The sequence below is a fragment of the Empidonax traillii genome, unplaced genomic scaffold, assembly GCF_003031625.1.
Source record: "Empidonax traillii isolate 1590-97213 ecotype Southwest subspecies unplaced genomic scaffold, ASM303162v1 scaffold477:size924519, whole genome shotgun sequence".
NCBI lineage: Eukaryota > Metazoa > Chordata > Aves > Passeriformes > Tyrannidae > Empidonax > Empidonax traillii.
Genome location: NW_020955670.1, coordinates 470,342 through 493,264, shown reverse-complemented (window position 1 = coordinate 493,264; position 22,923 = coordinate 470,342). Strand labels below are relative to the sequence as shown.

Genomic DNA, 22,923 nt, shown 5'->3' with positions numbered 1-22,923 from the left:
ACTTGAGAGCACATACCCTGCATTTCATTTTTTGACAATTTCAATCAAAACCACATAATTCTTCCTTGTTTAAGAAAAGAAATTACTATTAAACTTAAATCCCAGTTATTTTTTATTAATAACCCGAACTGACTTCCACAGTACTTGTGATTAATTCCACATTTGTATACTTTATTTGATGCTGTTCATGGAATCTGGTACTTTTAATTGCTGCAAGACAAAATAAGAGAAATTAAGAAAAATTTCTCTGTCAGGAGGAGAGTATTTACACACAGCTATGACCTGGCATAATAAATAGTATTTGCCTGTATTTTCAACTGTCTTCTGACTACCAGTGCTTGTTTTTCAATGCAAGAGCTACAAAGAGTCTGAAACCTTTCAAGAAACTGTGTTTAAAAGAGCCTTTCCTCAACTCCCAGAGCAAATTCCCTGGCTATGTGATGAGTCACACTGATCCCCCTTGAAATCAGTATCAAATCAGTAGAAGTGTTAGACCCTTCAGGAGCAGAAGATTTAAAGAGGGGTAAAGGAAAAGCAGCAAATGTGTTCTGACAAATGGATTTCAGTTTCTTTAGAATATGAAAACAAATTTTCTGTGTGAATTTTATGAAAGGAAATGTTGATTTTGTGAACCATATTTTACAAAGGGAAATAGGATGGAAGAAGCACAAATCTGTAAACATGTGTTGTATTTAATTAAGGTAATAAATTGAGTTATACATTCCTATTTTATTTTGCTACTCTCCACTGTGTTGCAGCTTAGAATTTGTTGAAGGTTAGATGATATAAAAGAGTAGGAGAGGGGATTCAGTTAGCTTAGTATAGTGCAGTGGCATGAAACTTCAGTCCCAAAATTTGGCTAATGTGTTGCACAGGGTTAAAAATAGAGACAAATGATCGATGTACTCTCCAGAGCACTCTGCCTCACTTTTAGGGAGAGAAATTGTAAAGGAGAATTGAACTACTTTTCCACTCTGTTAACTAAAAATCATTGCCTTGTTTTTCACTCTTTGATGTGAAAAACTTGATGTAAATCCTGAGCCTTTCCATGTATTTATGAACTGTCATGCATCTAGAATAAGAACGAGACAGAAAAGGAGAAATGTTTCATACAGCTAAAGGAAAATGTTTCATGGAGCTTAAGAGTCCTATAGGAGGGAAAGCATGCAGGCCATACTGTGAATTTAAAACTGGTAGAAATAAGTCTAATTTTCAGGAATCTCTCAGAAGCCAGAAGCTTCTTTCCTAGATTGACTATATTGTTCTCTGTTCCAATAGTTAGAGCCTCAGTTTCCAGTTTTAAACAATTCATCCATGAGAGAAGCAAATATATTGTGACTGATGCATTGATTTAGATGCAAATATTCTCAGATTTCATTCCCACTTCTTAATATGTTGTCTTCAGAATGACCTTGAAGAGTCATTTCAATGTTTACCTTAGTTTTGTATCTGTGGAACAAGATTAAAAGTATTTTCTTTTTCTCAGCTCCATTATGCTGCTGAGGCCTAATACAGGCTGGGATGTCTAGATTACATGACATTACATGACAACATGACGTAAGATAATGTAACATAAACCTTCATTTATAACAGTTTAAAAATGGCCAAGGCATTTACAAGTTTCATTTGTGCTTCAGTCTTGTTTTTAAAAGTGTATAAGAGATTTAAAAACTAATTTTTCTGTTTTGCAATAAGATTACAAGTAGTTACTAGGATTAGGTTACCAAAGGTTAGTTTTTATGGGGTATTTTTTGAAAATTATGTCTTTAAATTACTACCTGACCGCATCTGTATACATAGCAAGAGAACTTAAATATAAGGAAGACTGAAAGATCCATTTGTTTTCAATAAAGCTCCTCCTGAGGATTTGCATTTGATTTTATCACCTTTTTGTATTTGGTTGGGGGAAGATTATATGTTGGGAGTTTAGAATACAAATTTTGTAGTCAAAATTAGACATTGTTGATTGTTTAATAATGTGATTTCTATTCATGGTGCTCAGCATAGAAAAATAACGCACAAGAGGAGAGAGCAATTGAAAGTTATTTGATTGCAGTCTTTAAAAAGATGAAGTCTGTATTTAGCTGTAATCAGCTGCCCTTTAAAAACCTCTTTTCTGCTTTAAAGAAGCCTTTGTACAGTCTGAATCTGCCATAATTGGTTTTCTAAAGTCAATGGCGTTGCTTCATTTGCCTTGAAAAATGAAGGAGGGGACAGGGGAATAGTTTCTCATAGACCAAAAGTAGAGTCTGCATATGTATATCTCTGTTACAGGTTTTTTATAAATATCTATTTGAAATTTCATTGTGCTGTTTGTCTCTCTTTTCAGCTTCTTGTTGGGATTATTCAGGCAGCTGAGCTACCTGCATTAGATATGGGTGGTACATCTGATCCCTATGTGAAAGTCTTCCTGCTGCCTGATAAGAAGAAGAAATATGAAACAAAAGTCCACAGAAAGACCCTTAACCCTGTTTTCAATGAGCAATTTACTTTTAAGGTAGTTTTTGATAATTTTTGGAACTTTCAAATTTAACCACTATGTGTCTTATGCTTGGCTATGAATTTAGATGTCTGAGTTAACTGGTAACTGCAGTGTAGTGATTTTTTATGTTGTAGAAACCTGTGATACTCAATCTTGCTATAACATAGGCTCAGACTTCGGTAGGTTTAAAAGGAACAGTTTGATTTTAGGCACTTTGCTTATCCTGATGTATGACAATCTCCATATTTTATGTGCAAAATGATAAATAAATGTAGTAAATAAATAAAATGTACTAGAAATTCAGAAAACAGTGACACTTTGACAAATGTCATGTAAATTTCACTACATGTAGGGACAGAAAGTCATAGACAGAAAATTTACTTGAGGAGGAAAAATAGTTTTCTCTCGAGGAGGCTTTCACTACTAGGAAAACTAGGCCTAGGAGAAACACGGTGTGGGACAAAATTCTAGTGCTATCTATTGCTGTGCCTGCCTGTTTTGAGAAGTTAACTCCCCTGTTGCAAGAAGAGCTAAAAGTACTCACAGACATGCCTGAGGCCCCTGCTGGGGGAGATGGAGACCATAAAGCACAGGGGAGAATACAGCCCTGTAGTTATGCAGATGCGAAAGGTATTGTTATAAAAGCACTAGAATGGATTTCTTGGGCTACTCTTTCACTTGCTGTGATTTTATCAGTGTATTTAGGGTTTCTGACTTCAGAATAAACTTTTCCTTAATACTTTACCCTTGGTTTGGTATCTGGGTTTACCTGCAGGCATATCAATTCTTACACTAGACAAACACTTTTTATTAATAACTTTGTAGTCTGATTTATGAAATCCAGTATAATATTTCTTTCCCTCAAAAATAAATTAAAACTTGAGGAAGGTAAATGGGTGAGGACAGTATGGCATATTAATCTTGCTAGACTTTGTCATAGCAGTTCTTTGCCATGCTACTTTACATATGAAAAGAAATCCTGTCTCAGGTTTAATAACTTATGAACTAAATAAATCTAGCTAAGGTTCACATTGCAGTATTTACATCTTTCCAATAATATCTATTAATAGTGTTTTTCTAAAACTGTAGCCGAATTTAAACCCCAGTTAAATACAATAAAGGAATACTATACTGCATGTTTCACAGGGCTTCTCCTAATTCCTCTGCTGTTACTTTAGGCCTTTCTCTCTGTGCCCAATCTTATAATGACAGCTTCAGATTGAAAACAGGAACATTGAAAGACTCAGGCTATGAAATCATTCAATGAAAAAGATATTCCTGGAGGACATAACTACTACTGCATATATAAGCTTATTCTTTCCTTGAAGATCTTCATAAAAGTAATCTTTTGTGGGGAGTTATTTTTTTCTCGAGCTTTCCTGAGAGAGTATTTAAAAGTAAACAGAGTTCTAAATTGCATATTCCCATGTAGCTCACAAAAGCAAAGAAAGAACCAATAATGCTGTCATCTAAGATGAAAACACAAATTATAAATCAGATCAGCCACTCCTGGGCTGTAGTGTCTACTTGTAAGTCATATCTTTAATATTCAAATTTTGTGCTCCAGAGAATAGTTTGCTCTCCACACAAGACCTGACAGACTGTTTAAGCACATCCCAATATGGTACTGATTATTCTCTGCATGCTGTGGTCTGTACTTGAGAGAAAACCAACAGAGGATGCCAAGTATTGTCACTGTTCTGAGGGCTACAGTGAAAACCACAAACGACCATTTAACTAGTGCTGCAACTGTAATTATAACTTCCATGGGAACTATTAACAATATCTTGTTTACTTGGGCAGAACTTTACTCCTGTAACCCACTTCAGGTGGTGTATATCTTCTGCTGGCATCCTTCCCATCTCTCTGGCAGCAACTGCCCACCAGGCAGCCCAGGCCCATTTTGCTGCCTTTTCCCAGGGCACAGCTGTGAGCTGCCTGCCTTCCTCCCAAAGTAGGGCTAATGGGAACGAGATGACTTATGTTTCTGCTGTATTGCATCTTGAGCCCTGAACCTTATTTCTTCCCTTCTTTGGGTGGTTCCCTGTGGTTTTTCATTTCTTTTTCCTAGACATCTATGGTGCTGTTCCAGGGTGCAAGCGTTTCCCAGGCTCCAGCTGTCTGAATTGTATCCCCACATTGCACTGCCAAAAGGAAACCAAGAAATCCTAGCTGGACAACACCACGAGGTGTTCCTCCTCGGGTCCAAAGTGGGAAGAGGATCCATGTCTAGAGGAATGACATTGCCTATGCCAGGACATGTTCTTTTACCATGGTCTCACCTGCTTGAAGTCAAAAGACTGACTATGAGCAGGAAGCAGGGAGAGGGAGCAATTCTTCACAAAAGCTGAGGCCATCCTTGGTAGTCCAGAACAAAGATGGAGGCTGAGGCTACTTTAGAAGTAATGAATGAAAGAAGGATTTTAAAAGGAAGGTAGCTTAAATGAGCTTTACTGAGGTCAAGGTAATGATTACCAAAAAGTAAATAATGATGAATGTAGTCTTAGTATGCATTCCAAATGACCAGGATCCAGTGTAAACTAACAGAGAAATAAGCTTTAGAACATTTTTCTTGTCCTGTTTTTGAGGCTGTGTAAAAATAAAACTAACATTATTTAGAATTTTTCCTTCCACATATATATACCCTCTGTAGCTTTTTAGAAGCTACACATAAATTACAGAATGAAAATAGATTTTGCTGTAGTATTTATTAAAATACACAACTGTGCACTACTGAAACTATTCTACTCGATAATGGAAGCTAGACCTGGCTCTCAACTTGATAAGCTTATTTTAAACATTATATAACATGTTATGTAAAGGGAAAACTACTCACATTGTTATTAAGTTATTTTAAGAAGCAAGTGGAAGCCAAACAGTTACAGAAGACAACAGTCACAGGGTTTAAACAGACAGGAACATGCAGAGGTTAACAGGGACAATGATAATGCCATGGTTTCGTTTCTCTTTATATGTAGACAATTAATAGATAAATGTTTAATGAAGCCCATGGAAACCATTTATACTTGCAGAATGTATTCAGATTGACCAAGTGTTCACATAAAACAGTTCCTAAATCAGACCTTTTCAGACAGCCACTCAAGTGTAGCTTACCTGAACTGCTTGTCTCCATGTGAATATTAAAAATGTAACTTATAAACATCCTAACCTACAACATCTGTCTGAACCACATCAGAACAGATGCAGAATTGGTCAGAACTTGGCCTTCTGCCACCACAGTTTCTAACTATACACTGTGACTTAGAAAGCACCTTAGTGTCTACCATGTGAAAGGTGTAATAATGAAAAATATGCCTTGGAAAGTAATAGGTGGTGGTACTGTAAGAGAACTCTTTAGTGTCTAATTATTTTGTGTCAGATACAGAAAGCCAGTTCTGTTTTTTTCATCAATCTGGTAGCTACCCATCTCTGAGTGATGATGGGTGAATTATTGAGGAAAAGACACCATTGTGTGAAAAGTTCATGTGTCTTCAGTGCAAATAATTGGGCCTCTTGTTTCAGTTTCATCATCCACAAAATGATTTGAAGTAGAATGAGAAAAAAACAGGAGTGATGAGTGAGCTGCCACATTGTTCTATCGAGTGCCAGAGCCTTGTCTCAAGAAATACTGCATCTGGTGACTCTGAAACAAATACACCTCATAATTTTCTCTGCAGTTCAATTTACCTGAGATGACAGCTGACAAACCAAAGAAATAGATTTGCATTGTAGTGGACCAATCTTTATTGTCTCAGATGTGGAGTTTGTCATTTTCTTGTCTCTGCAGGTGCCGTACTCCGAGCTGGGTGGAAAAACTTTAGTGATGGCAGTTTATGACTTTGATCGTTTCTCCAAACATGATATCATTGGGGAATATAAAGTTGCAATGAACACAGTGGACTTCGGTCATGTCACTGAGGAGTGGAGAGACTTGCAAAGTGCAGAGAAAGAAGAGGTAAGAAAAATCAGACTTTTTTTCCCCCAGGACACTTTTATCCTTAGCTATAGAAACAGTCACACTAGCAATATTTTTTCTTGCAGAGACAGCTCCCATCTGTTATCAGCATTTCTCATACTTGCTTCGCCTGATACATTTTTGATAAGCATCTTTTCCAATACTCATTGAGTGGGACATTCTCTTTTGCTAATCTGATCAATCTTTTTGATACTTTATGCAACATATTAAAAAAGTTTTCATGAATTTTACTTTTTCTTGAATTGATGCAGTTTGGGTACATAGAATTTGTATTTGCACTGTAAGAGTGGCGTGCATTTAGGTTTATTTGTGTTCTCAGTGTTTGCATCTCAAGACATCTTATTGTGCATGATGGTAATGGTAGGTTTTCATTGAAAAACCTTATAGTTTTATTGAACTGCTATGTGAAAATATCTATTGATTAGAATTATGAATTTTACAAAAACCTTGGAATGGCATCTCACTTAAATATTGATCATCTTTTTTATTTTTGTCTCTATGTCAACATCCTATGGATTCATTATTTAATAGTTATAGTGCTACATGTACACAAGACACTTCTTGGAAATATTTCATCACCAGACTGCAGCCTGTGAGGTTGTTCATACTAATACATCCAACTTTCTGCTTATTGTAAGACCATTTTGTATTCATTTTTACATTATTTTTCCTTTTGATAGATAGTACTTTGCCTACTCATAATAGTCAGAGTACATAGCGTACCTCAATTCTCTTGTTCAAAGAGAGGGAATCATGAGTCTGAGTTTCTCAACATCTACTTTAGATAAAAAGTTGCTTTGGATTCAAACCCTAGTTTCCGAAATTAAAGGGACAATCTGAATCAAATCTTTCCTTCCTACAAGTGACAAAACTCTTAATACTGGATTTAGACTAAAAGCTGCAAAAAATGCAACAGATGCAGAGCCATGCAGCTTTCTCAAATTTCCAAAAATGGTAGATTTCAGTTTACCTTTTTGAGTGTTTGTTTTCAAAGACTGTATTTTCAGATGGCTTTTTTCAACAGCTTATTGATTTGAAAGCCACTGCTACATTGAGACTGTTCCACATGGCATTTTTTCATAGTGACAGCATTTACAGGGTACATTGGTACCCTTGCCATATGGGACATTTTTCTTTCACTCTTAGAGCCAAATGAAAATGAAAAAAAGAGAAAAAGGAATGTTGTAGTTCAAGGGCCCTGTTCCTTTGAGGCCTCAGCCTACCTGAAAGCTGGAAATGTGAAATTGGAGTGTATTAATACTTCCAGATTTTATTAAGTAGCAAATTGGTCTTTTATTGCACTATTATGCATGATTTCAAAGTGTTTCATATTTTTCTGCTTCAAAACACATAAAATAAGCCAAAGAGGAATTTAAACTTGACCATTGTAGTATAACCTCAAGCTTTAAGAAAATAAACAAGTTTATCCCCATATGCAGCTGACAGATAACGTTGTAGATTAGTGTGGGATTTCACCTGTCTTGTGCCGTAAAACATTGCCTCTTAAGTTTTCTAGCTAATGTCCACAGTTAAATCTCAGTCACTTTTCTGCAACAGCTCCAGCAAGTTCATACTCTGCTAATGCAATATGGTGAAAATGTTACTTGAAGCAGAAAATGAGCAGTGTGAGCTACTTGCATAAATGCTTTCTGATTTGGAAAACACCTTTTATTTAAAAAGGAGGTAATTAAAATTAATAATTCTGGAAGTATTTGGATATTAGAAGAGTATTACAAGAGCTTTGAATAGTTTGCAATAGAGACTAAATCTAGGTTGCTCTCACCATCCTTCATATGTCAGGTACTATATACGCAGGAAAGCCATTGTAATTTTTATACCTTTAGGATAGGGCCTATTTGAAGTTGCTACCAAGCATGGCTATTTTATTGTAAGGAGCTAGGTAATATGATTCTATGAAACATCGTGAAAAACTGTGCTTACACAAACATCTTAAATGTTTTTTTCATACTACAGGAGATCTGTTTTATTCTTGCATCTCAATGTTCATAAGTATACAAGGTATTCAATCAATATGGAAAAAAATCATAAGTCAGGTTATATGGAGACTTTTTAATCTTAGTTTTCCCAGCTCATTAGCTCACTGTACAAATAAAAATTGATCCCACAGAAACCAGTTACTCACCAGCCAAGTATATTTAATCCACAAGGTCTTCACTTATTTCTGCTCCGTTATGGAACCTTTACTTCTGTCATATCTATGTTGAGCCTGATTCAAAGAATTGCTTAGCCCAGTTTGGAAAAGAAATCTCTACCAAGAACCAAAAGAGTTGCATCTGTCAGTGGTTTGGGAGTTACGTTCACACGAAATGTCATTCATATTCCATATTTGACTCAACTACCTCACCATCTTTGATGTTCCAGTCCCTTCTCCATAGCAAAGATGCTAAGCAAATTCTAGTATATTTTAAGGGATAATAAATAGGGGACAGAAATCCTATCTCCATAAAGGGGTTATCAGCTGACAAAGCAGATGTTGCAGAATTCACAGCAGATATAGCTACAATCAAGAAGTACCCTGGTTTCAGAATTAGTAAATACATCACTGCACATATGAAGGTTAACATGATTTACCTATGCCAGATATGTAGCAACAGACACATTCTTGTCTCTTGGCAATGATCATGAACATGATGTGCTGGTCTGGCTTACCAAAAAAGCAAATTAAAACCTAAGCAACTGGATTTCATGCAAAAATTTATGACAAATGTAATTTTATTGCTACCAAAAAGTCTTTTGCAGACTATTTTACGTGGTATAATTGTGTAATGAATTTGTCCTTGAAAAGCACATCTGCCTGTGGCCTGCAATGTTTGAAGAAAGACAGGTTTTATTTCCTTTTTTGCCCTTGCAGCAGTTAGGTAAGTTTGGCAGTTCTTAGAAATCTAGTGCTAATTAGAATTCTAAATATTTTTGAAATTAAGTTTCAGATGTCAGACTATCCTTAACGTTTTAATTTTGACCCCTAAACAAGATGTTTACCAAAGCATATCAGTGGCAATTGTCACCAGTCACTTCAAAAGAACCATAAAGGTGGCATCAGTCAAACTGAGTATAAAAATCTTATTTTTAGTTTTCTTTGTGTCAAATTCAGTAGATGCACATTATAGAATTGCAACTTAATTAACATTTCAATCATAAGGATCAAAATAATTTTATGGGATGTTACTCTTCCTTTTGCTAATAAAGCTCTACTGTGTTTTCCATCCTTTTTTCCAAATGGGCTTGAAATTGATGGCAGAGGATGAAGGTTTAATAAACTAATTTTAAGCTCTACCTCTCACAGCCCAGCCATTTGCATGGCATCTCTCTGACACTGTCTTCTCTTCTGGGAAAGATCTTATTAATATATTTATGTTGGTGAAGCACTCTGAAGGTACAAGCCTTTATGTGAGCATTTGTTACAACTGGGAGAGGGCTTTGGGAATGTAGAAGTGTGCAAAGACTGCTAAACATTGCGAAGACTCATGAGCTTCCTACCTTGGATCCTTTTTTACTTGTCTACCTGTGGTCTCCTTGTGAATATATGGAGTTGACTAAACAGTAGTCCTTCAGTCTCATTTTACTGAGAGCATGGAAGAGAAGAGGGGTAAATACTGAAAGGTTATTCACTTTTAGCAAGTCTGACATATAATGGTTTGGGCACAGAGTGTTAAAAAGCAGATCACAGGAGTTTGCTCATCTCTGTCATGTACCAGATGTCACTGCCATTAACTTTATCTGAGTACACACTGCATCCAATATCTGTTATCACTCCAGTACAGAAGGCAAGACAGACCTCTTCTTTGCTCACAGTGGTGTGAATCATACTGAGAGTCATCTTCTGAATACTTCAGCTGATTTCCCTCCAGACATTTTGTTATATTGGCACTTAAATTGAAAACCTGTTGTAGCAAACATGCCAAGAAATTTTACGTAATATAAGGAGAAGAAGAAACAATTCTTTCCCTTGGAAGCAGTGGAGAAGCATAAGGAGAAGGATCCTTGACCTGACTGTATCGGCCACCAAGAGTTCTGCAAACCTTTTATGACTGCCATCTGTGAGAGACTGAAATTGGTTAATGCCTTAAACATTGTTAAAGTCACTGAAAGACTTTTGTCCACTGTAGCAAACTGTGCAAAGAAGCAACTGTTCACTGAAGCCCACCCTCCTCAAATATGCCTACTAATTAGGACTGTGGCAGGAACTTGAGATAAGATAAAAGGTGGTACTATTGTTCAGTTATCCCAGGAGAAAAATGTAGCACAAGTGTGAGAGACTGGAATATTAGTGGTTGAGACAATTGAGGTGCAAGCTGATGATGTGCAAAATAACTATGCAGGTGCTGAGGGTGTGTACACCTGACACCTCAGGCTACAAGCTGTATGTTGGATAAGATAAGGAGAGAGGCAAATCCTGAGAGATGGGGATTTCTTTCTCCTTAAACAAATGACTCAGCTGTGATAACTCCCCTCCGGAGAAGCACCAGGAGGATTCACACAAAGCCTGAAGATACTCATCTGTGCTGATAGGCCATAATGGGCCATAATGGACTAAACTGGCTTACATAACAGGCAGCTGTAATATCTTAAAAGCTGTCAAAGACTCATGAAATGTCCCGTGATCCAGTATTACGTCATCTGTTTTAAAACTCCCCGCTCCAGGAGAGATACTGGGAATGTTCCCACCTAGCCTAAGCATTACAAAACTCACTCAGGGCTTCTTCCCTCACACACTAGGGCTTCTTCCTTCATACACATGGAGTTCTACCCTCACCACATGCATTTAACTTACTATGGGAATTCCTTTAACACCACGGACTTTTCCCTTCACTACCCTGGGCTTCCCTCAATGGATCCAGACTACAACCATCACTTTGACAAGACTGGGAGTCTTACCACCAAGAAGACCACAAGAAGAGGATCAACAGGATGCCGTCAGAATCCACAAAATGGTGATATTTCTTCTATTTCATCTGTCTCTCCGTCACTCTCCTTCTCTGCCCCTTTCTCTCTTTTTCCTATTTCTTTCTATGTCTCTCTACATCACATTTACTGTTAAATAAAAACTATTTACTTTGGCATGTGGTCTCATTTGCACCTTAATTCAGGCAGAGGCATCTCTCTAATAATTTTAAGAAGTTGATCGTAACACCTTCACATAACACTCTATGCATTATATGATCAGGCATCCACCATGGATAGGTTATATGATGGATGCATGCTCATGTCACAGTGCATTGTGATGGGTATATTTTATACACGGCCTCTGAGTTGAAAGTCTGCTGGAAAACACCAGCTTCACGCTTCTACATGATGCACAACCCCAACCAGGAGAAATGCTACGCTACTGCCTTGGAAATGGGTGAGATGCAAGCGTTCTGCAGCTGGAGAGTGGAAGACCAGTTCTGTGAAGCTTGATGTGGACAATACCTGAGGATTGTTCTTTGCTTCCTCATCAAAAAATAAAAGTAGAAAAGTGGCCCTGAAACAGGTATATTTAATACCTTGGTATACTTCATAGAAGTTAATGAGCTGCCAAGGTTATTGACTCCAGCACTGAAACTTTCAGAGTTAAGAGTTAAAGGACATTTTTACAAAAGTCACTGTCAAATTACAGCAGCAATTCACTGTTACTTTCTGTTGCAGTTGTATGATAGATGGACAGATGATCTAATAGGCCATTCTCATCTCTGATAATAACACTTAGTTCTTTTACAGCTTTGCAGATAGCACAGTGCTTTCCAAACGAAAGTATCATTATCCCTAAGGAGATGCTGTCAGAGTGTCAGACAAATTTTAAAATGTGAGGTCTCCTTTATTTAGCTGCATATTGGATCACTATGTTTTCTTTATAGTGTTCAAACTTCCTCAAGTTCAGTTCTTATCATGTCCAATTAAAAATTAAAAATCTAAGGCTTTAACGTTCAGGTTTTGTGGAGAGTTCAATAGAGTAAACTCACAGTGTTGAATGCCTGTTCAACACTGTAAGTACAGAAGCTGTCCTGCCAAGGGACTGAGTTTCGTAGTGATACAGGGAACAAAACAGGTTCTCAAGTTTGAGAATATGGTTTAAATTTCTTTAGCAGTTAATTAGTTGTTTTTCATCTTGAAATTGAAGATGTTAAAATGGAAAACAATATGATTTGAGTAGAGCAGTTAGGGTACCGTTTCAGACTATTAAAATTATGCATTTCTTTTCTTGCCTTTTATACTCAAACTGCTGACAGTCCCACTGGATACCTTTGTTGAGTATTGTCCTTCTTAACTCCGTGTCTAGAAGAGGCACCATAGGAGGTCAGAGGCATTCTTGTGTTTTAAATAAAAAAAATGTATTTGGCATACTTGAAATCAAAAGGGAACTTGTCTTGATTCATCTCAGTCTGTCTGGTATTAAATTCAAATACATAGAACAGTAGAAAGAAGAAGTTCAGTGATAGTATTAAATTCAGGCCCTTCTGGGCCCTTCCTGTTCCTGGACAGTATTCATTCTGAGATCAGAAAAACTTGCATTGCTTATTTGTCAAAAACATAATTATTACCATTTTCCTTTCAAGTGTTGAAGGGCATCTTGAGGTTAAACTGTGCTAACAAAACAGATCCTACGCTTGGTGCTGAGCATCTAATATAACACATAAAATATATATATTATATGTGTTGTATGTATAATATATGTAATATATACACATTATACAAAATAATATAACACACAAAATAATAACATATATATACAAAATACACAAAATGTCAATAATACACAAACATACATAAGTTAATAATAAACATACAAAATTTATTAATAATTGTTTATTAAATAAATAGTAGATAATATTTATTATTTAGAATTGTAATTATTTGATTTATTCATTCATTCATTCATTTTAGACCAGGTATATTCCTAAAAACCCTGTAGAAAATTACAAGGCCGAATGAAGGAACAGTGGATAATTCCTGACCTCTGCTTCTTAATGTCCAGGAGTTTATTGCTCAAGTATAGGATATTTTAAAGTTCAAAAAGACTGCCTCATACAATGGCAGTTGGAAAGCAGTGCTCTGAATAGTGTTTTTACAGGGCTTTGAGAAAGATACTGAGAGGGATCAAAATCATCTTTGAGTTCTTTTTAAAAAGAACTTTTTAAAAGACTTAAACAGAATTTATTTTCAGATAGCTGATTATCAGTCATTTGCATGGGTTGAAGTATATTCCAAGTGGAATATACTGAACCTAGAGTATGAAGAGATGTTTTGGATGGAAATGCAGTAGGAATTCCAGGAAATCCAGACATAATTGTGGAGTACTACCAGGTGTAAAGGTCTGTAAACTGGGAGAGGTGGCAAATGGACCTGCAGAATCAACCAATGAAACCACAGAACCACAGAACATGCTATATCTGAAATTTTTCAACATTGGTCTCCAGCTGGACTTTCATGTACTTACTTATTTTCCTGACTACCAGCATCAGTGAATGCATAATGCAGAGGCAAAAATTGCCTCGCTAGGTTCTAGGCAGAAACTTCGCAGTAGTCTGGGTTAATACTTTACTTCCCTTTCTCCCGTAAATTTCCAAACCAACAGTGACAAAAATCATTATCTGATTGCTGTTACAAGCCAGAATCAGGAGCTAAGGGAAGCTGCAAAACAGCGCTATCAAAGTACTCCATCATAAGTGTCATTAGAAGGACTTTCAGAACAGAGACTGAGATTTTAATAGTCATGAGGGAAGAGCAAGTCTTGAAAAGGCAATGAAAGCATTTTCACTAGAAGGTTGAGGAGTAATATGCTACTCTAGTCTGCTCACTTGTTGAGTCCACTTCACATGGAACTAAAAGATTTTGTTTACAGAAGCATCAAAGAAAAATGTATTTTTGAAGAGGAAAAAGTCAAAGATTTAGGTAGGAATAGTGGTCCAGGAAAGAAAGCTATTAGCCGCTTTCTTCATTTTTTTCCTCTGTCAGTTTTTAAACACTGATTTAGATCATGTCAGAGATTACCATAGTAACCATTTAACCTCTTTTCAGAGGCTGTTGTATTTCCATTTAGTTTAACAATGAGCTTAACTGGTATTTGAAGTACTTTGCATTATACCTGTGACAGGAATTAGCACCAAATGCCCTAATCAGTTAGAATCCAAAACATAATACTGTATTTTCAGTTCAGTAGTATTAAGCTTTTATTTAGTTTATGATAATGTTTTAAGAGGTAGAGTACATGAATTTAGGAAGTATTACCTGGTCTTATTTCTAGGCTAAATGGATGACAGACAGCGATAACTCAGTCCTACAGTTACCTGTTCAATTGTATCATATAACTCAGCCTAGTTCTAGCAAAGGCCAAAGAAATCCCTCACAGGGTTGATGTGTTGTTAGTGTGTTACAGTTGATGCAGCTGGGTGGTTTTAGTGTAGTCAACCCTGTACCTCTTTCCTGTTTCTTTTCCATGGCCTTCTGCAGCTTACTTTCTGATTGTTACCATCATAACTGGAGAAACACTCAGGACTTGATGATTTAAATTAGATTCTAAGAACCTTTGGCATTGCATAGACTCTTTTACTTGTTCGTGTCTAATTCTTTCTGGGTAGGGTGCTGTTGTACAAAATAATAACTTGCTGAAAAAATCCTTTTTCACAGAATATCTCTGTTTCTGCATTTAATTCATTCTCCCCTTGTAGGTTAATGGAGAACTGACATTTCCAATTTTTAATATCTTGCAATCTACGACTTGCAGACAATTCTTTTTGAAGGACTATGGCCAACCTTTCATTTTCTATTGCACATATCATAGCAAATATTATTATTCCTGCATGCTTATAGGTAACTCTACATCATACATAATATTTAAGAGATTACAAGATCAACAAAAATACTTTTCTGAACCTTATCTGAGCATGCTTTATAATATTGATGCTCTACAGTTCAAAGTCTTTAACCTCTCTGTCATCTAAAATTGCAATAGCAAGGAATTTTACTCCAAGAATGATTCCATTTTCCAAAGATCAAACCATTTCTCCTCTCTCTGTCCCACTCCATCTCCCCCTCTCTCCCCTTAGCCCTCCCCCATCCACCTCCCCTTACTTTGATGTTTCTGGCCACATTTAGGGAGAAATTCATAAAATGCTGACTCTTCCCTCAGTTTTTTTTTTTTAACTTCTACCATCATTTTTCACACCTGAGTGATTCAATGAATAATTAACTTGCATTTTGTAGCCTCCAGTCAAAAGTTGCTATTGCTTTTCAGTATTTACATTGACCAGAGATGAAACTTCCGTGAATCACTACACCTCCTCACTTCTCAGCATATATTCTCTCATTTTTGGTGTATGCATGTGTATGAGATGTAGACCTGAGCATAAAGCAGAAATACATCTTTCCTTGAGGATGCATCTTTGGTGATGGAAGTTTCGTGAGCAATCTTAAGTTGCATTAACTGGGGCTTTTTGTTTCACCTGGCTGCCTTGCTCACTTGCTCACTAGATGGGTGGAGGGGTTCTGTAGTTGTTCTGTCCCTTCCACTGGCAGAGTTTCCAGAGTATGATTTTTTTCTGTGGAGGGCTGGAGTATGGTCACTGCAACAGAATTACTGTGGTGTCATTAGAGCAAAACACAATTCACTTTGAGCTACAATCATCAGTGCAGTTGAAACCTATTTCCAATCTCCTTTTGGACCCAGGTAAATTCTGTATGTGCTTCTTGCTGGACAAAGGCAAGATGAAAAAATGTACCTGAATCCACAGAGATGGAGGCCACGGCTTTTTCCTTGAGCATTATGTCTACAATTACGATTACAGAAATAGTGCCAGAGATGGGAGTTTCCTAACTAGCAGTGAGAGAGTTGAAAGTGGTATGTTATTGTTGCTTGATTGGCTGCATGCATTTGCCTACAACAGAACAGAATTAGGAGGTATTGCAATTTTCACTGACACTGATAAAGGCAACTAAATCTGGGAACCTTTCACTGTGCCTTACTCCACTTGTGGCTGACCTTGAGTTCAAATCTCTTCCTCTTAGCTAAAGACCTAAAATTCTAATGGAAGCAATTTCCTGTACAATTTACCATTATGTGAGGTTTTTAACTTGCTGTTGATGCCACCACATAGGACATGCCACTGCAGCTTCACAGTGGTATGGCTGGCAATGGGCAAGACAGCACCTGAGCTTCAAATTAGGTGCTTAATATTAGGTGATACTGAAATTACTCCTGATTGTTTGGAATCTAGTTATTTTACCTTTTTTTTTCCCCATGTCTTCTTCATTAACTGTGAAAATTAACCAGAGGATCTCTTGTTGATGAGTAGAGCCTGGGCTTCAAAACTGGCAGTTCATTTTTGTGTGAGTGCCCCGAGGTCTGCAGCTGACATCCCCTGTCTGTAAATGCCCAGCCTAGAATTAGATTGCAGTGGATTATGCTGAAAATATTTTTACTCATTCAGACTTTCACATTAATCACCCAGGCCTAACATTAATTTTCTATGATGTTTTAGAGCAGGCAAGTTTTCAATGACGTATGGGTCATTTGTATTAATTTTGATTACTCTGATTTTTTTGCTTGTACTTGTTGTACAAAAAATAGATACAGCTATTACAAGTCTGTGACACAAGCTAAGAGCTGCAGTTCTTCCACAGCACATAGCTGTAGCCCGTGATTTCTTTTTTGTCATAGTGCAGTTGTATATGACAATGCATCAAAGCTCTCAAAAAACCCCACCTGTAACTTCCTGAGCCATCCAAATTTGTGCATACTTCCTTACCATGAGGACCAATTTGTGTCATTACAATTTGATATAGCAAATGTTTCTGTAGATATAGAATCATAATTTTCTATATAAACTTTAAATTATTATTTAAAATCTCCTAAAAGACATGTTTATTTCTTCAGAATGCCTGTTTGTGATACTAAACTATTAGTTGCTTTCTTAATGAAGAACTCTCTGCTTTTAGTTTAATTCATCATCCTGAAGGAAAAATATGCACATTTATAGTATATTGAAAGTTGCACTTTTTATTACTAAAAGCATAACATCCAAAAATTATTATCCTCTGATACATTATAATTGTAAATGAGAACAGATTTTAATTAATATCTACTAGATTTTCTGCTGCAATCATAAGCTCCAGAATGACTTGAGAATATTGGTTTCCTGCTTGGATTTCAGCTGTAGAGTTCCAGAATTGGCATAAGTTCCTCCAAGCACCAACACTAGTCACATTATATAAGAATTTTAAGCTTCTTCTGTTTATATGTTCCCGTTCATGAAAAGTGTCTGTAATCAGCCCTTCAAGCATAATCACAGCATGTAAAGCTGTGACTGTCTTGTGTATAAACATTGGGACACGCTCCTTAGACTTTTTAGCCCACCTGCTCATTGATTCCTTGGGTTTGTTACCAGAAGACACCATTATATGAGCTTTTATGAGTCACTGAGGATGACATATCTTTAAATATGATCTGTTTTATTTGCATTGGGCCTAGACCAGCTCACATTAAAATTTTGTTTCTGAAAAAAAATTCCATTTCAAAAAAACCCTTTTGCTTAGAAATAGTGCTATTTCCTATGAAATCAGGCATCTAAATTAGGTAATGTTGTCTGCCCTAAATCTAGAGGACTACTAGATTTTCAACAAACATTTTGAAGAACCTCCTACAATCAAGCTCAGTCCAGGAAACAGGCAGCATCCTGGAGATAGTAATGTTCTCCCAGTGCCACGTTGGGAGAAAGTGGGCACAAGGAAACCCCCTTACAAGCTTGAAAGTTAGACCTTGCTTGGATTTGGAGCAAGGATCTAGAAAGTGTCTGATTCTTAGCCCTTGGCATTTTGTCCTGGCTGTGTGGCCATAGACTGCAAATACTGAAAGCTCAGACTTCTTCACGGCATCTTAACTTCCAAAAAAATTCAAAAATTCTGAGTGAGACCTTACCAGCAAAGGGTACAAAGAGAAGGTTGCTGACAGTAGACCCAATATTTGTTTAAAGGCAGGCTTGCACCACCACTGGAAAACTCTTAGAGGGTCTTCAAACCCAAAGAGTTTGAAAGTTTCTAATTTTAAGACATAAATAGATGAAGAAAATAACATGTCCCTTATAGTTTCAGCAAGTACTGTTTTAAAAAGTCGTTGATTCTTCAGTAGGTTCAAGCCATTTAATACATGATGCTTCCTCTTCTCTACAGTACTTATGCTCTGTAATCAAGTCACTTCCAATCTTCTTTTCAGAAAGCTGCAGAAATTAATCTTTTATGTTTTTTGCAATCAGGCTTTTTCTACTTTTTTCCAATAAGAGTTGTGACTTTTTACCTTCTTTGTAGTTTTCTGTATCTTAAAAAAAAAAAAAAAAAAGAAACAGAAGTACACTGTGTGCAGTATACTTTATTTCTTTTCCAGGCAGGCAAAGTCACCAGCTGCTTCTGATCACGTCTGCTATTGAATGTTTTACACAGTTCATGGTTTGTAGCTTATTACCATAAATCCTCAGCAGGAGACATTGCCTTGTAAGATGCATTTCCTGATTCAGGAGATATTTAGGAAGAGTCTTGAGTTCTTTATTTTAGAATGTAGAATTTTTGCTTTTGGCTGTATGAAAATGTCCTCCATGTGACTGGTTACAGCTAAGTGATTAAGCATTTTCTCTCTGTCCAACCTGTTGCATTATTATTTACTGTTATGACAGTACTTATATCACCTGCAAGAGTTCTTCCCCATCTACAAAAACAGCAGTAGACCTTGAAGAGAAAAAAAAAGAAAAAAAAATATGCATGTTCCCTTCGTCAACCAAATTTACAATCTTATCGAAGATGAATCTGGTTTTAGTTAAAAAGACCTTTTTTCCATAAAACCATGTGACTTCACATTCATTATATTTTATATCCTTTAAATCAGCATTAATACAAACTTTTATGAGTTCTTCTTTGTTTTCATCTGGGTTTGATAAAAGGCAAGTGGCTGATAGATACCACCTTCATCCCATTTGGCCTTTTTCCGAGTAAGAGAGGCATAACTTTAGCACTGTTTCAGTCTTCTGGAATTTCCCTTGTGGTCTAAGATTTATTAAAAATGAACATCATTGAACCAGAGATTTTATGATAAGTGCAGTCTTCTTTCCTAGATTTTATGGATGACTGCGGTGACCTCTTTTTACCGAAGAGATTAATGAAATTGTGTGGTACTGATTGCTATGATGACCTTTGATGGGCTTCCTTGTCCTCCTAAAGAATGTGCTAAGAGAGTTTGTCAAAGTGAAATAGTCAGAAGTGCAGTAAAGAGGGGTTTGCCATTATGTATTTATCCAAAAGCTTGAATATCTTTCAGTAGTTTCATAAAAATATATGTTTGAATGCTTAGTTTAAGAAGTGGATATGAGCCTGGTAAGTCAATAGATTTGAATATATGGCACTAGTTCAAAGGACCTCATTCTTAAACTGAGTACAAATATTTAATGTGCTGAACTTAAGACATATAATGCAAGGCATTGTACAAGGAGGCATGTATTAGTTTCTACATTTCAAGTAGAACCCAAGACAAAAATACAGACTTTATCTGAGAGAGTATTTTACATATTTCTGATTTCCCTCAAACTAGGGAGAACTAGAACAGGATTTTGTTTTAGCTTTTCTGAGGTTTTCTGCTTACCTCTTTTCCAGCTGCATATCATTTACCCCATCTCATATTTTTAGACAATTTTAGACAATTTTTGCAGATACTCTGCAAAAATCTGCAGTATAAAAATTAGTAAACGAGGACAACATGAGCAATGAAAATCAATGATACATAAAAGAACTTTAAATTCTGCCTGTGCCTGTAGCACAGAAGCAGTGGATGGAAAAAAAAGAAAAAAAAAAGATGGCATTGACTTGAATGAAATTATACATGAAGGAAAATCTTCTTCACCTTGATAAATTACAGGCGGAGAACTGTCTTGTTATAAGTTTTCACCTCTCAGCTGTTAACTTAGATCAGCTGTTTTAGTGTATTGTTTTCCCATTAGCAAATACAGTTCCTTTTCATCTTGCCGTGCAGTCCCCTGGTTTGCAGCCCTTTCGGGTCACTGCTGTGGCTGCAGTACAGTGAGAATCCTCGTTTGTCTGTATGACTGAGTTGTTTTTGTGTGAAAATAAGGGCACAAGCTTCTTTTGGCACAAAATTATGTTGCCCGCTGCCTTGGAAGCTGGAGAGCAATGTGAAGGAATGTAATGCCTTAAAGAGGATAGATACTCAGATTCTTGCCCTGTTCAGGGAAACCCTTGAGCACATGGCAGGTCATCACATGGTCTGTTTGGCCTGCCTCTAACTAAGTTGCAAGTTTCCAGTTTTAAAACAATGACTTTACAACCTGCCTCTTGGACAGTTGGCAATTTTAGGAGCTGTTGCAGGAGGCTGCTGTATTTTGTGGGGTTTGTGGCTGAGGTCGTGGAAGGAAGCTGAAGGTAGTGCTAGGGGTTATTATGGAAGAACTTGAAAGCTGAACTGGTGTTACAGCAAGCAGGAGATGAGAAAAAGGAGGACATAAATCAACAGGAGCTGAGTGAACCAAGCTGTGGTAGGAACACTGCAAAAAGAACCATTTATTTATAACATAGCTGGAACTAGTATGAAGTGAAAGGTCTTTATGTTTTAGTATTTTTTTACAGTTTCAGGAAAGGGAAGAAGGTGGCTGGCTGTGAAGATAATCCATGAATTCCACTGAATTCTTTGCAGTTCTTGCAGAACAAATAGAAATATACTGTATGGCTTCAGTAATGAAGGCACTGATTTTGCCTGATAGTCTTTCCCTGGGGCTGTTGAATTTCAGCAGTATTTGCCAGCAGCCATAGGTGATTACTTATTCCATCATACCAATCATTCCCATTTGTTTAAATCTGTTTGTTCTGGATTTCATTAATCAATAATGTATGGTCATCGTAGCAAGGACTCCGTTCATGCCAGTTTTTTAGTACAGTATCACATCCATCCCTACATCTTACAAGTAAGAAATTGCTAATTGATTTGATTCTTAATTACAGTTCTCTGCTGTCTACTGATCCTGTATATTTTTGGATGTACGCTGTAATTCCAATCCATAATCTAAAGCTTTGAATTCAATCACTTTTGGAAACTAAAACACTCTTGATAGTAGATACTACATTAACTGAGCATTAAGATGCTGATATTTACTACAGGAGATGTTTTCAAGTCAAGCAAGGGTATTGTATTGTGGCTTTCTAAACCCTATCAGAGGAGGACAGCAAGTTTCTGTAGAGTGACTGCAGTGCATCTATAATATTCTGATAATTATGGGAAAGTGTTATGATTTGACTTCTCTCAATGTTTGATAAGCCAAAAAAAAAAAATCTTCCAGATGTATTACATTTCCTTTCAATGTTGTACTTAGAGTACTCACTAGAAGACGAGCCTTATGACATAGTGTAGTTAATAAGTTTTCCATGCTGTCAAAAGTAATAATATTAATGTGCCATTCAGTTAAATTAATTTTGTTTTGTGCACTGGATTGCATAGACGTGAGTGACATTTAGAAATATGATCAGTCAGGAGCTCAGGAGAAGCCAAGTGGCAATATAGAAGGAGATGCAATCACTAAAGCAGAGCAGCCAGATGCAAGCATTTGTGGGTAGGCAAAGAGTTACAGGAAACCAGACTGTGGTGTTCAGCCTTATATGATTATTTTAATTCATTCCTCCCTTTCTCATTTATTTAAGAAATTAATTTTCTTCTTGTTTACCTAAGAACTTGGTATGTTTGGTAGCATGGTCTTTTGCCTGGAAATCAAAGAGTATGTTTCTGCTAATCTTTGATTTCAGCTGCCTTTGGGCACAGCATTTCTCATTTCTCAAGAAGCAGCTGATTGTAATGCTTTTAAACTGATGACCGTGAAGTGCCATTTTCTACTACTAATAACAGTGTTTTCTCTTCCCATTTCCTCTGCTTTGTAGAAAGCAGTAATCGAAGTGCTTTCTCTAAACAGTTAAAAATGTAATGAGAGGACTGAAAGGAGGAAGCTGACAAAACCTAGCTCGTTAATTTTTTAATAACATTGGCTGGTTCAGATTATTGCCCACTTGCTTTCAAGTCCAATTTACCATTCTGTTGGAGAATATTACATAGTTATGGAAGTTAAAAGAAATGCGATCTATGACATGTATATATATATTTCAGTAAGAAGACAGACATTTATCATGAATTTCTGTGTCAAGTAGTGCTATTTGAAGAGGGACTGGGGGAGAAGAAGGAAAAATAAAGTAGATTTTGTTGTTGTTGTTGTTCCAAAGAAAGATCTAGCTAGGTCTGTTCCCTATAAGAAGGGGTAAACAGTAGTGCTAGCATACAGAAGTTGTATCACAAAAGAGTCAGAGAGTAGGACTGTAGTAGGGGAATCAATCAAAAGAGATAAGCAATAAAACCATTTCTTTTGGCTCTTCCTCACTTCTACTTTAAAGCATGACTGCATCCCTACAGATATCACCTCCCAATACCTTTAAGAAA

The 22,923-nt window shown here is 36.6% G+C and overlaps 1 protein-coding gene across 3 annotated transcripts in view; it reads left to right on the top strand.

Moving 5' to 3' along the window:
* SYT1 (synaptotagmin 1) overlaps positions 1 to 22,923 on the top strand; it is a 357,422-nt gene that overhangs the window by 275,326 nt on the left and 59,173 nt on the right. For all 3 annotated transcript variants that reach the window (XM_027896088.1, XM_027896089.1, XM_027896087.1), the window contains 2 exons: positions 2,330 to 2,497; positions 6,270 to 6,437. In XM_027896088.1, coding sequence (XP_027751889.1) covers positions 2,330 to 2,497; positions 6,270 to 6,437 — 336 coding nt within the window. The remainder of the gene's footprint in view (positions 1 to 2,329; positions 2,498 to 6,269; positions 6,438 to 22,923) is intronic.